The sequence below is a fragment of the Sceloporus occidentalis genome, unplaced genomic scaffold (assembly GCF_023333645.1).
Source record: "Sceloporus occidentalis isolate IW3139 unplaced genomic scaffold, rSceOcc1.0.p SCAF_114, whole genome shotgun sequence".
Lineage (NCBI taxonomy): Eukaryota > Metazoa > Chordata > Lepidosauria > Squamata > Phrynosomatidae > Sceloporus > Sceloporus occidentalis.
The window spans coordinates 2,165,893-2,181,494 of NW_028317094.1; the positions used below are offsets into that span (position 1 = coordinate 2,165,893).

The 15,602-nt window shown below is 41.8% G+C and overlaps 1 protein-coding gene across 1 annotated transcript in view; it reads left to right on the forward strand.

The window, feature by feature from the left end:
* The first annotated feature begins 498 nt into the window (after window positions 1-498).
* Window positions 499-15,602, forward strand: part of LOC149282472 (uncharacterized) — a 56,521-nt gene continuing 41,417 nt past the window's right edge. Inside the window, exons 1-2 of the mRNA XM_089498175.1 lie at window positions 499-520; window positions 5,129-5,724. Of these exons, the coding sequence (XP_089354301.1) occupies window positions 499-520; window positions 5,129-5,724 (618 nt within the window). The remainder of the gene's footprint in view (window positions 521-5,128; window positions 5,725-15,602) is intronic.

Here is a 15,602-nt window from a genome sequence, read left to right on the forward strand (position 1 = left end):
AGGGACATAGCCAGGGGCCTCTCCAATTCCCCATCCCCTGACCCCCCTCCACTCTCTCAATGCATGGAGTGTCAGGACCATGGTGAACAGGTCTCAGGAAATGACATGCATGTGGCCACTAGATGGAGCTGTTGTGGAAGTCATTGCCAGCTCTAGTGGCAGTTAGATGTGTCAGCATTTAAACAGTGCATCACTGGAATGTTGATGCAACTGTCAACTGTCATTCTCACCTGTCACTGAGGAAGAGTCAGACAGTGTGTGCCTCAGAGTGGTTGTTACTGGTGTGGATGGTGGAGGGTGTCGATGTATATAGTGTTGCACACAGTGGAACTTCTTATATGAATAAGAGCCTCATCTGAGAGAAGATTACATTGTCTTTCTGCTCATTGAGAAAGCGACAGGTGTTTCTTCAGCTCACAAGCTACTGACTGCAGTCAAGGTGGAGAATCTGGCACCATACGTTAACATGTTGCCTCACGTGCTGCATAACATAGCGACATGAAAAGCATTTTAACATGGAGTATCTGTTGTGTAGGGGAGCTGAAGTTAATCTATGCTAGGTCCAGGGGGCTTTGTTTGGTGAAGAGGGAGGAAGGAGATACCCACCTCTCCATTGGCTCAAAGGAGGCATATGTCACCTGTGTATCTCACTAGCAGCATGCTGTTCTCTATGTTTTTGAGTGATGCAGGGTTTCTTGACAAACCAAGCCTAACTCTAGTCTCTTTTCTCAGAAACTTCATCTCAGCCTCCTTGTACACAGCTAAGGGGCATATTTTGCTGGAAGAGACGCAAGTGCAGGGCCACCAGGAACCCCGCCTCCCCGCCCACCTAATGGCCAACACAGAGGCCAAGCGGAGGGAGTTGGGCTCCAAGAGAAAGAGGCTGTCCAAGAACAACTCTTTGGTGAGTCGCCATCCTGACTATTAGTTTCATTTATGTCACTGCTGGGCCAGCTCATGAAAGCAAGTGGAGAACATCTTGTCCCAGTTTAGCAGAGAAAGTAATGGTTAATCCTCTGTCACCCCACTTTTTCAGGGGCTTTCAAAAATGTCCCGGTTTCTCTCTCCTCCTCTCACTTTCCCCCTTATCCTCAGGTCTCTTGGGTTGCTGAAAAATGACTTTTAAGGGGTTTGCACCCCATCAACTCAAAAGGGGGGAGAGGAGAGGAGATAAGTAGCAAGGGTCTTCCCTTGCTGCGAGACTGAGCCAAAAGCAAATTGCTGTGCCCTTCCTAGCTTGTGTGATCTTCCTCATAAACAACTTTGGCCATCCTCACCACCTTCTGCTTCTGCTTGTCCACATGTGCCTTGCTTTTCCTGTCTGTTAAATGTTGGGGATATGGGGGACCATATCTGGATCTAAATTGGGGGTGGGCCCAGTGGCCCTGAAATCCAGAGTCCTCCCCAGAACTGTTTTTTAAAAATGAAATTTGCCTCCGAAATTTGGCAAGAAATGGCTAAATGCACCATAATACTTTTGTGGCTAAATGTACTATATGTGTTGGGATAGTCAGTATCCTAATCCATCCTCAGTATCCCAGCCATGGCCTAAATTATATTGTTTATTATATTGAAAGGATGCAAACCAAATTGATCTCAAAGGCAGTAGATTTTTTTCTTGTTGACAGAATTTAAAGTTTATTTCCTGGACTGAATTCTGAAGTGATGAAATAATATTTGGGATGCACCATGTGCTTTCCTCCCCTTTTGTTTAGTCACTATCTGGATGAGGGCTATTTTCTATTTCAGGTGACCTTTGCAGATGTGGCAGTATATTTCTCCAAAGACGAATGGAATCTGTTGACGAAGAAACAGAAACTTTTGTACAATTATGTTATGATGGACAATTATGAGAATGTGGCTTCTGTAGGTAAGGAACCTGAATCCATTGCTCTTTCTATAAAGACTGAGGGCCTTTTCATACTATATTATCATGTCGCTATGGTTCCACTAGAATTATAGAGTCATAGAGTTGGAATAGACCACAAGGGCCACCCAGTTCAATCCCCTTCTGCCATGCAGGAACACACATTCAAATCACCCCCAAGAGATGACCATCCAGCCTCTTTTTAAAGCCCCCTAAAGAAGAGGACTCCGCCAAACTCTAAAGGAGTATATTCCACTGTCAAAGAGCTCTTACTGTCACAAAGTTCCTTTTAATGTTTAGGTAGAACCTCTTTCCCTGTGGCTTGCATCCGTTGTGGTGTCTCCTTTTCTCTGTAGCAGAAAAAAGCAAGCCTTCTCCTTGTGCAAAATGACACCCTTTCAAATACTTAAAAATGGATATCATATCCACTCTTTATCTTCTTTTCTCCAGGCTAAACATAACCAGCTCTCTAAGCTGCTCCTCATAGAACTTGATGGTTTCCAGACCCTTCACCACTTTGTTTGCCCTCCTTTGGACATGCTCCAATTTGTCAACATCCTTTTTGAATTGTGGGGCCCAGAAATGGACACAGTATTATTCCAAGGGAGGCCTGACCAAAGCAGAATAGAATGGCACTATTACTTCTCTTGATCTAGAAACTATTCTTATATAGATGTAGTCAGGAATCGCATGGGCCTTTGTAGCTGCCGCATCACACTGTTGGCCCATGTTCAACTTGTGGTCTACTGGGAGTCCTAGATCCCTGTCAAGCCTAGTTTAATTGTGATAGCAACATCCTGTAAAATATTTGAATTTGTAGTTCAGTGAGGCAATATTTCTCTCCAGTTTCTAAGAATTCTAAATACTCCATCCTAAACTGCCTATTCTAGGATTTTGTGGAAAGAATTCATTGAGATTAATGCTTTTCACACCCAAATGGTACTCAGAACACCCTTGAGCAAGTTTACTACCTTTTTTGGTGCCTCCTCCATCCTTTTAAAGCTCTGGAGAGTCTTCTTGGGGGAAAGACCTCTCTTGGGCCTGCAGTGGCTCAGAGAGGGCTCAACAGTGGTAAAATGGCCTCCACTTCCCCAAAGGGATGCTGTGGGATGCTGAGGGGCAAAATATTATTTCATTCCGCCCCCCCTCCCCCAGCAATACAATGTGGGGTTGCCCCTGAGATCTCCTCCAAACCCCATCAGTAGTCCATGCCTGTCTTATAAATGTTTTAAGGCTGTTTTAAGGCTGCTCCCTGGTGCTTGACCCTCACCAAAATTGAAGTCCAGGTCCCAGCTCCTTTGCTCTGCCTTTGCCAATGAATTATTTGTATATTGATTATCCCGCCTTTCTCAATAGATGGGCCTCAAAGTGCCCCTTTTATGCATCACACTCTGTAGGTATGTCTGTGATAAAGAGACAGACAGAAAGTGAAAAATGAAAGGCAGAGAAGAGATGCTGAAAATGAGATGCTGATGGGCAAGAAAGAAGGTTGGAGAGCAGAGGGAGAAAGGGAAGGGGGTCATGCATCTGGGAGCCAGGAGGGGAAGGCAGGAGCAAAGTCAGGATCGCCCAGCTCTGTGCGGAGAGGAAGGGACCCCTGGGAATGGCCAGGAGAGGGGCCTTGGGGATTGGGAGGCAGTTCTGACAGATTTTCAGAACTGGTTTCAGTGAACTAATGAGAACCGGATCAGGTCCTTTTTTTCAGACATATTAAGTGGTTTTATTTAGCAATTATGAGTAATATTTAGGAAGGAAGGAAAGGAGGACACAATTAGAGAAAAAGCACTTTTATTTTCCATCCTGAGCTTGCTTAGCTGCATTTTTGGTTCCAGAGGCCCTTTGTTACCCAAAATGCTGGAGTCTGGGGAGGACACTTGCAAGTGCTATGCATTGTGGCGGGGGGGGGGGGGGGATTTGGTACTTAGCTCAAAGAAGAGACATAATTTTGTTCAGGCAACAGTGACCTCGGAGGTCAGCCCAACTATACCAGGCATGCAATCTCACATAACTCCAGAGGCATTTCAATTGGGTTTTTATGTTTTATTTAGGGAAAAAGCAAAATACACGCTTGCACGCGCGCGCACACACACACACACACACACAAGCATTTGTACATACACACAAGAGGTAAGTAACAAAGGTGGGATTGGTGAATAATGTAAAGCCATACTAATGGTAATACATTTCCTAGAATGTTCTTGGTTCCAATTGCTGAGGGTCCTGCAAGGGAACGGAAAGTGGGTTTGTTGAGTATATTGAGGAGCTTAGCCATGTAAACCAACAGAGTGTCTCTCTGCAACAGGACTGACGCCAAAGAACAGTAAATATTGGGGCGGACATTTATACTGAAATTGTTGCTTACAGACAGAGACTGAGGGTTCAAAATGGTTTAAATTGCTTTAGTATGTTTCCTGGGTGGGGAAAAAATTGTCTGAATCCAAATTAAATGCAATGGATGCTTGATGCAAATACCTCAGACAAAAGGGATTAGCACACTGGCTCTCAGGTCCTTCTTGGTTCTGAATTCCAGTCCTGTTCATAAGCCAATATACAGCGCGATCTGGAAACAACACTTCCAGGTGCAGCTCAACAATAACATAGCAGAGTATGGAAACAAATATCCAGATATAGGTTTTGGCAATGCACTGATTACTGTCCACACTTAAAAGTATCTCACAGACACAGTTGATTTCACCCAAGTCCTTGGAGGTTCTCTATCCTGAGTTGCAAAATAATACAAATCTTTGCAAGCTCTCTGATTTCCATCAACTTCACCATCTCTTGTACACACAACTCCAATCCAGTACACAGCAATCCGCATGTGAGCTGTATACTGTATTGGTTGTGAGTCATCTGCTGGTGCCAAACAGCATGAAGTGACCTCTGCAGTTAGATTGCATCATGCCTTGGGCTCTGACTCAGTACTCTATGGCAGTCTCACAGGAAATGATGCCACTTGTCAATCAAAATATTTTAAATCATGTTTAATGGAATATTTTTTCAACAGCCCTTTGACTATCTGCTTCGACTGATTCCCTTAAGGCAGTTCTACTACAATCTCTTCTTTGCTCCTATCAGTAGGGATACAATTGTTCCATGGATTTTGGGACATCTGCAATAGTGTCATGCTCAGGTCACTCTCAGCAACTTTATTAATTTAATATCAAATAGGGAGGGTTCAACAAGGGCTAAAAATTGGGGTAACACCCTCCTCTCTTAATTCTGATATTCATTCTTGACTGTGATTGTCCTTCTTTACAGAAGAACTTGTGAGTCATGAGAGAGTCCACACAAGAAAGAAGTCACATAAATGCCAGCATTGTGGAAAAAATGTTGCTTGCAAGTCAGTCTTAGTCATACACCAAAGAGTCCACACAGGAGAGAAGCCATACAAATGCCAGCATTGTGCGAAATGTTTTTCTTCAAAGTCAGAGCTAGTGAGACATCAGAGAGTCCACACAGGAGAGAAGCCATACAAATGCCAGCATTGTGGGAAATGTTTCTCTCAGAAGTCAGACCTAGTGACACATCAGAGAGTCCACACAGGAGAGAAGCCATACAAATGCCAGCATTGCAAGAAAGGTTTTTCTTCGAAGTCAGAGCTAGTGAGACATCAGAGAGTCCACACAGGAGAGAAGCCATACAAATGCCAGCATTGTGGGAAATGTTTTTCTGAGAAGTCACACCTAGTGACACATCAGAGAGTCCACACAGGAGAGAAGCCATACAAATGCCAGCATTGTGGGAAATGTTTTTCTTTGAAGGCAATCTTAGTGAGACATCAGAGAGTCCACACAGGAGAGAAGCCATACAAATGCCAGCATTGTGGAAAATGTTTTTCTTCAAAGTCACACCTAGTGAGACATCAGAGAGTCCACACAGGAGAGAAGCCACTCAAATCTCAGCAGTAAACTAACATTGTTTTTGTCAATAAGAAATACAAAAAGTATATTTTCAATCCAATGGTGAAAAGAAAAGGCCCTTCTGATTTTGTGTGTTACGTTTGTCTGTCTATATGTCTGTTTATGTTTTAAAGTTATAGTTTGTTAAGTTTAATTGCTATTATTATAGATAATTGCTTCAGGTTATAAACTTGGCTGGGGATTATGGGTCATGGTATAGATCAGCTAGATAGGGGGTGCTGGGATTTTTTTTACAACTGGCTAGAATAGTTATGGGAATGATAGCTTTTGGAAAGTGTGCGATGTTGTCTGAAGAAAGGTGGGGGCAGGTATTAACAGAAAGGGGTCTAGTTTCTGGGAATGGCAAAGGGGGCCTTGTTCCCTTTGGGGCATAGACTGTGGGAACTGAGGGTGGGGGCTAGGGTTGGAAGAGGGTGGGGTTTTAGGTGTTGGGGTTTCAATGTATTCTTTGTCTTGGGGAGGACAGTTTTGGTTTAAACACTGAATTTCTGATAATGTGTTCTCAATAAATTTATTTGTTGTTTCAATGTGTTGGACTCTTTGATGCACAGAAGTTCTGAATTTGCACAAAATACACTTTATTCTCTCATCAGTCCTCAGCTCCATTCCCAGCCATAAGAAGAAAAGAGGCAAACATACACAAACACATACCAAACAGACAGAGAGAGCTATATGTACAAAGCAGAGCCTTCCTTCCTTCCCTTTCCCTCCTGAGTCCAGCTCCTCCTTGGACTCCATTCTGGCATCCTCCAAGTCTCCTTAAAGGAAGGAAGGAAGGAAGGAAGGACGGAAGGAAGGAAGGAAGGAAGGAAGGAAGGAAGGAAGGAAGGAAGGGTGCACTCCTTCCCTTTCCTTTGGGGCATGTGCACATGCTCAGTCTCAGGCTCTGAAGCCATTACTTCTCTCACAGTCTGTTCTGAGGGAGGAAGAGATGGAAGTGGAGGAGAGAAATGTATGAGAAAAAGGGGGCAGGGGGCACCTGAGGAGAGGCACAGCCATGGGGGGAGGGGGCAGGGTCCTTTAGATGTAAAAAGGGCTTTAAGGAGCCCCTCCCTCCTGGAAAGTGGGGCAGAGGAGAGACCCTCCCTCCCTTCCTCCTCATTTGGGGGGAGATAAGGGCTGGCAAGCCCCCCTCTTTGGTCTTCCAATGGGGGCACCCTCTTCATCTCTGGGAAGAGGGGAGGCTCCCAGTCAAAAGACTTTTGTGACAAATAAAAAGCATCAGATAGCTTAGGCTTCAATAGCATTGGAAACAACAGCTTTCTGGGGGGAAGAGGTTTTCCCTGGGGGAAGAGGGCTGTGTCTGTGGGGGAGAGAAGAGCCCAGATTTAGGCCAAAGCCAAGAGCAGGCAGAAAGAGGGAGCTCAAAGCCCCTTCTGGGGAGAGGGATATCCCCCTGGCAACTAGCCTTAGAGGCCCACAGCATGTGGATTAGTTTCCCCACACACACACACACATCCTTTCCTTACCCTTCACAACAACCCCGCAAAGATCAGTGATCCTCCTCTGGGAACATGCAGAAATGACATGGAAGCCATTGTTAGTTCTTTGCCTGAAAGTCACCTTCCTTGAAGGGATGGAGGTTAAAGGAAGGAAAGAAGGAAAGTATCAAGGGAAGAGATGGCATAAAGGGGGCTGCTGAAAGACAGGGGCCATTTGGATAGAAATCCCTGAGCAGCCATTTTGGGAAAGAGGGCTCAGCCTCTGGACAGAGAGACGGAGAATGTGCTCATTTGGGGAAATGTTAGGGTCTCTCTGTTGGGCCACATTCTCCTCTGCCCTGGAGCCTTCTTTTGAAGCCCCATAGACAGGGAAGATCTAGACCATGCCCTCCCCAGGAAAGGAAGCCCCCTCCCTTTGCAGGCCCCATAGACGGAGGGAAGATAAGAAGATGATAAAGAGGGGAAATCCCCTGGAGTGGATGATTTACAGCTAGATATTATACAATATTTCAAGGGGAACTAGTGGATCCACGATATAAATGGTTTAATTCTATTAATGCAGAGGGGATTCCAGACTCATGGGAGCTAGCGAGTATCACTTTAATTCCTAAAGAAGGAAAGGACAGCTTGTTAATGACTAATTATAGACCAATAAGTTTGCTGAACATTGATTATAAGAGATTCACACAAATACTTGCCAGCAGACTAAAGGGAATTTTGAATTCGACAATTGGGAAGGAGAAAAACGGATTTTTACCAGGCAGACAGATTAGGATCAATATCAGAACGATTATAAATCGTCTTGAATTTTACCAGGTGAATAATGAGAAAAAATGTGCCATCATTGCTATTGACACGGAGAAAGCCTTCGACGGCGTGAGATGGGATTTTTTGATAGAAGTGGTAAAAAGTATGGAAATGGGAGACAATAAGGCAAATATATAATCGGCAAAGAGCTTAATTATCAACTGAGAAAGATCCCAAGAATGTATGGTAAATAATGGCACAAGGCAAGGATGCCCGATATCACTGCTCATATTCTTAGAAGTGATGGACATTTTGATCTACTCTATTAAAGGTAATCCAAATATAAAAGGCATTAACAGGAAAGGAAAGGAAACCAAGATAAGAGCATTTGCGGATGACATGGTAACAGTTTTGGAGGACCCAAATCGGGGCAGAGAACCGCTGCTACAGGAGCTAAACAAATTCGGCAAATTTACAGGACTGAAAATCAATAAAGACAAGACAGTGTTGATAACTAAAAATATGACTGGAGAAGAGGTAGAGGAATGAAAGAGGAAACCGGGTTTCCAAGTAGGAAAGAAACTGAGGTGCTTAGGAATTTGGGTTTCTAAAGACAATAATTATTTAGGGGTATGGAAAGACATAAGAGAAAATTTAAGGAGAGGGAACAAGGTTAAATCTTTCACTACTAGGCAGAATTGCTGTAATCAAAATGGCACTTCTACAGAAAACTATGTTTCTTCTACAAAATTTGCCAATAGAGATTAAGGATAAGATATTTAAAGGTTGGGAAGCCGAGCTAAAAAAATCCATATGGAAAGGACACAAACCTCGGATTAAATGGGAGGTGCTCAAAGATGCTTCAGAGAGAGGGGCTATTCGCTCCCAGACTTCAGATTTTATTACTGGGCATGTAATCTAATTTGGATCCAAAACTGGATTAAATTAGAGGACAAAGAAATGCTTGATCTAGAGGATGTGCAGTTAAGATTTGGTTGGCAGGCCTTCTTATGTTATGAGAAGTTGGCGATGAATAAAGATTTCAATAATCATCCAATGAGGAACTCTTTACTATTCACTTGGAACAAGATTAAAAAGACATTTTAAGTTACCACTTTGGACATCGGCCCAGAAGGCACTCTTCGGTAGATGGATAAGCATCAGTAATTGGCTCACTTACAAACATTGGCTTAAGAAGGATCAATCAGGGAATTGGTCGATAAGATCTAGGGAAGATATTGACAAGGATGGACATAATATACAGTGGTTTAATTCCTACCAGCTAAAGCAAAGATTTCTGGTAGACAACAAAACAATAGGGATCGAAGCTAGACTAAACGGATTGGATGATTTGTTCTGGCAACCTGATAAGAAAAGGATATCCAAATGACACAAACTACTGTTGAGCAGGAATATGGAACAGGAGACTGTAAAAGAGTATATGGGGAAATGGGGGCAGGATATGGGAGCAAAATTGAAATGGAAGAATGGCAAAACGCCTGGAATAGAACAAATACATTTACAGTAGCACAGGATCTAAAAGAGAATCACATGAAAATAATGAACAGGTGATATTACACCCCATGGAAGCTAAACAAACACCTTATAAATTAGCACAGGGGAATTGTTGGGGGTGTGATTGTGAAAAGGGAAACATCTATCATATATGGTGGCACTGCAGGGAAATTCAGAAATTTTGAAAGAAAGTACCTGACTCAATACAGAAGATATTGGGAATAAAATTCCCAATGAGCCCTAAATTGTACTTACTCAATATAACTTCGATTTTAAGCCCACAGGACGAAAGACAATATTGGGGGATTATATTATATCTTGTAACAGCAGCTAGAATTGAAATAGCAAAGTTATGGAAGTCAGATGAGACTCCAAGACGGGAAAATTGGATGCAGAGAGTTAATGATTGCAGGGAACGGGACAAACTCTCTTGTAGGGCTCAGAATTAGGATATGGAAAAAGAGAAGAGGAATGGGAAAAGGATGGAACTGAAATCTGAAGCTCATTGAGGTCTGAATTAACTGGAATTGAACCTACAAAGTCTGTTCTTCCAAAATTGGTTTAAATGTGTATTTTTATTTCCTGATTAATTATGGGTCAGTAGAAGAAAGTTTGAGTCTCCTGCTTAAAGTAAAGCATGATAAAGAAGGAATCGAATACTGTGAAGTTATGCATACGGTATTTTGACAATAGATAAGAACATAAATGGAAACTGATATTATCCATAAGCAATTGGGATATATTGTGTTCATACGTTTTAGAGTTGTGCATGAAATTTGTGTTTAAAAGCAGGGTTCGGTTATAATATTGTGAAAGTGAGCTCTTTGAAAGGCCAAGAAGACAGAAAGCAGAGAGTGGGTCCAAGGAAACGGAAAGATTTGTGACAGTGATGTTATGGATACTGGATTTGTATCGTTTTTTCTATTTTTATGGCTCAGTAAATAATAAAGATTATATAAACATCAAATTTGCAATGAAGATTACTATGTATTGTGGGAAGAAATGGTAATATCTGGGGGAATATGTACAAAGGATTTACATTGAAAAGGGGAGGGAATAATTCCAGTTCAAAATAAAACTGGTATAGGTTAAGTATGAAGACAAATCGAGAATTATGGACTCTCATCCATAGGGTCGCCATGCGTCTAAATCGACTTGAGGGCAGATAAGAACAAGAAAAGATGTAAAGACTAATTAGCCAGAGATGAAAGAGGATTATTTAAAGAAAGGAGCTAGCTGTCGCTTTAGGTTTGGAAGTTTATTCTAATGTATTTTGCATTTAGAATTATATGTATATATGGCATTCATATGTATGTTTGGTAATTTAAATGTCGTTCATTTGTTAGTTATAAGTTATATGTATTTTTAATTCATCTTAATTTAAGTTTCCAAATACATAAAACACGACCAATACATAATCCAAATAAAAATTGCTTGTAAAAGTGAATCTGAGTCTTGACTGGTCATTTGGGACCCTCTTAAGTCTTCCTTTTCCGTCTTCTGAATCTGAGCCCATTTGAATGTCCTTCGCCTTGAAACCTCCCTCCGAAATATGAAGTCTAGCTGTGAATTATTCCTTTACAATTTAAGTTAAAAAAGAAAGAAACTGCACATTTTTTCATTCGATTTTACATAGAAAATTTGTCTACTTCTCTTACTGTTTTGTAAGGTTAACAACAACTGAAGAAATATATGTTTATACAGAGGTTCACATCAATTTCATTGCATGGATCTCTCTCTGTTGTTTTTAATATACACAACGATTCATTCAATCATCCTCTGTTGACCTAGGATTTATATAAGAAAGCAAAAAGAAACAGAATATGCTTATATTCAATTTATAACATGAATAACATAATATTCTTAAAGATCCTTAAATTTCATTCTCCCAAATCCACTGAGAGCAGTAAAAAGAGAGGACTTTGATTATTCCTCCACTAGCAACAAGTTTAATTCCCATTCTTTTCCCCACTTTATCAAAACTTTCTTCCACTCCTCCTTTCTTCTGCCTTTATCATGATTTTGGGCTATACATGAAAGTCTATCCAATTCCCTGGACTCATTTACTTTCAGCATCCAGTTTCCCCAAGTTGGTCTCTTATCAGATTTCCCTCATTTAGCTATTTCTGTTCTAGCTGCCGAAACAAAATAAAGTAAAATTCTCCAAATTTTGTTTTCTTCTTTTGAATTTAGTACCAAAGTTATATTCAAAAGATACAACTTTGGGTTCATTGGGAATTTAATTTCGAGTATCTGTTGAATGGATTCATGAATCATTTCCCAAAATTTCTGAATTTCCTCACAACCCCACCACAAATAATAATAATAATAATAATAATAATAAATTTTATTTATATACCACTTTTCCATAAAGATCCAAGCGGTTTACATTGAGTGGTAAAGGGCACCCTTTTTGCTTTTACATCTCCAACAGTTTCCGTCCGATATTCTATAGACTTTTTTTCATTTTCCAGGGAGTAAGGTTCCATCTATTCAAGTTATATGTATTTTAATACAATAAAGATTTAAAAAAGAAACCTTCTGGGTGACCTTGGGGAAGTCGCACTCTCTCAGCCTCAAGGGAAGGCAATGGCAAAGCTCCTCTGAACAAATCTTGCCAAGAACAACCCAGGATAGCGTCGCCATAAGTCAGAAACCACTTCAAGACACACAACAAAAACAACGGTTGTTTTAATGGTCAGAACCTGCCTTGTGTCCCAAATCGGGGGGAGCAGAATATTAATAAAAACGGCAGGAATAAGAAGGGGTCCCAAATGCTGAGAGCAGCCCCCAAGCAGCCCTCTCCTGCCTTCCCCCCAAATGCACCTGAGAGGTCCATGGGACAGCAACCAGGGCCTCCCCAGAAGATCTCAAAACCAGGATAGGTTTCATGCAGGAAAGCAGAGGAAGATCGGTTGCAAAATACATATCTGGCACATTTTTTGAATGAGGAAGAACGAGAGTATCTCAGATGACAGCCTGCTCCATTGTGGCTGAGGAAGACCTTTTGTCTTGAAACGTCCTCCATCAATTCCCAAAGACAGGGATAATAACACTTATTTAGTTTCATATCATCTATTTTAGCATGTCACCTACAGCAGATATATTGGAGGGAGTTTGTGTCTTGTAATTGTTCCTTTTATTGTTTTGTTGTATCCCATTCTTAATTATATGTACAGTGCAACCTCACCTTACACGGGGGATCCGTTCTGGATCCCTCTGCGTATGGCGAATTCCGCCTATGCTCAAGCCCCATTGGAAACAATGGGGCTCATACACGGCGGCGCGGCAGCACATGGGGCGCAACGGGCGTGCATGCCCATTCAATTGAATGGGACGCGCCACCCCTTCTGCCCCGCGGCTTGAGCGCGTACGCTGAAGTCCGTGATGTCAAGACAGCGTATGGCGAAGTGCCACTGTATTATCATTGTACTGAAGCCTTTGTGTACCTGTACTCACAATTGCCCCTGTTTATATTATTTGTTGTAGAAGTCATTCTGTATTACCTACATTAGTAGGTTATTCATAGTAATAAACTGAAATTAGTTTTTACATTATCATTGTTTAGCTGTTATTCTGCATTACATCAGTATGTTATTCAGAGTAGATAAATTGAAGCTGATTTGTGTATTGTAATTGTTCTTTGTATACATACCTTTTCTTCTCATTACATAGCATTACTTTCTTATCACATGTTTCATGTTCACTTACAATCATAGAGTTGGAAGAGACCGCAAGGGCCATGCAGTCCAACCCTATTCTGCCATGCAGGAACTCTCAATCAAAGCATCCCCGAGAGATGGCCATACAGCCTCTCTTTAAAGACCTCCAAGGAACACTGCACTCCAAGGAAGGAGTGTGTCCCAATGTCGAATAGCCCTCACTGTCAGGAAATTCCTCCTAATGTTGAGCTGGAATCTCTTTTCCTGTAGCTTGCACCCATTGTTCAGGGTCCTAGTCTCTGGAGCAGCAGAAAACAAGCTTACTCTCTCCTCAATATGACATCCCTTCAAATATTTAAACAGGGCTATCATATCACCTTCTCTTCTCCAGGATAAACATTCCCAGCTCCCTCATGGGGCATGGATTCCAGATCCTTCACCATTTTAGTCTCCCTCCTTTGGACATGCTCCAGTTTCTCAATGTCCTTTTTGGATTGTGGTGCCCAGAAGTGGACACAATATTCCAGGTGGGGCCTGACCAAAGCAGAATAGAGTGGCACTATTAATTCCCTTGATCTAGACACTATACTTCTATTGATGCAGCCTAAAATCGCATTGGCCTTGTTAGCTGTCTCATCACACTGTTGACTCATGTTCAACTTGTGGTCTACTTGGACCCCCAGATCCCTTTCACACGTAGTTTCATTCATCCAGGTGTCCCCCATCCTATATCTCTGCATTTAATTTTTCCGGCCTGAGTGCAGTACCTTACATTTCTCCGTGTCGAATTTCATTTTGTTAGGTTTGGCCCAGCTTTCTAGTCTATTCAGGTCATTTTGAATCTTGATCCTGTCCTCTGCGGTATTAGCTACTCCTCCTTGTTTGGTGCCATCTGTAAATTTGATAAGTACGCCCCCAATTCTGTCATCCAAGTCATTGATAAAGATGTTGAATAGCACTGGGCCCTGGACAGAACCCCACTGGACACCCCACTGGTCACTTCTCTCCAGGAGGAAAAGGAGCCATTGTTCAATACCCTTTTGGTTCGGCCAGTCAACCAATTACAAATCCATGTAACAGTTTTCTTGTCCAGCTTGTTTCATGTTTTTGTTTTATATACTGTTTAATTTGGTTAACTGCTATTAAGGGACATAGCTATGAAATTCTATGATATGGGGTGCACTATAAACCTTTTAATAAATGAACAGGTATTGCAATCCTATATTTTCATATTATCAGACATAACTGCAGAGAGTGTTAGCCTTTTGGATGCCAGAAGGTTCCTCTCATTCTTCAGAGCAAGAAGCAACACTTCAGCTGCCTTCTAGAAGATAAAGCAGAAAGGCTTCCAAAACAACTGAAGCCTTGGGCAAGTCACACTCTCTCAGCCTCAGAGGATGGCCATGGGAAACCCACTCTGAAGGAACCTGCCAAGAAAACCCCTTCAGAGACTCCCATAAGGTCACCATAAGACCTGAAACAACTGGAAGGCAGACACCAAGAACAGCATTGGGAAATAGGGGCAAACCTTGCCTTGGGAAAGTGTAATGACTGGGCTCCAGTCAATGGAGGTCTTCTTCAGGCAGAAAAGGGAGGTTTATGCAAATGCAGAATGACATCACTGCTACGGAAGGCTCTCTTGACCAATCAGAGAACAAGATGAAGGTGCTTCTGGAAGCTTCCGTGAGAAGGAGATATAAGGCCTGAGAGACCAAGAGACAGTTGGGGGAATTGTGTCGGTTGGAGATCGAGAGAGAGAGTTAAAGAGCGGATCTTGGAAGTTAGTCTCAGAATTGGATGTTTAGGTCTATTTATTTCTTTAATAGCTTGTATGAATTGAATATTATATACTTACAAATACTGTACCTGCAAGATTCTTAATATCTTGCATGACTTATATTTCAGTTATATTTTGTTATTTATAATGAATACCTCCTTGGAGTATCTACTACTCGACGCTCCTTTTACACGTGTCTTGGATCGGTTGATGCTTGAGAAGATCAGTAAAGAAGTAGAAATAAGGTTCCTTAACTGGTCCCAGTGTAGGTTAAGGGAAACCCTTTCATAATTCACTGGATGGAGGCAGCGTGATTTCAGGAATTTAAGAGTCTGCTGGGCTAAGAGCCATAATGTCTAATTAGCAATGTGTAAGCCACTCTGATAGCCTTTTGGCTGAAGAGAGGGGTATAAAATTATTATTATTATTATTATTATTATTATTATTACAATTACAGGGCTGCAGTTTGGCTGCTTGGACCACCGGAGATCATCACAGAGAGTCAGTTGGAAAAGCCCATCTCACTCCAGAAAATAAAGGTACTTGAGGAGTTTGCACTCTGCGTCTTTCTGTAATAATAGCTACAAAACTGATAATAGCATTTGGGACATTTAGTCTTTTAAAAACAAATAGTGCAGATTTAAATGCTGCTTTAAAACCTCTTTCCAT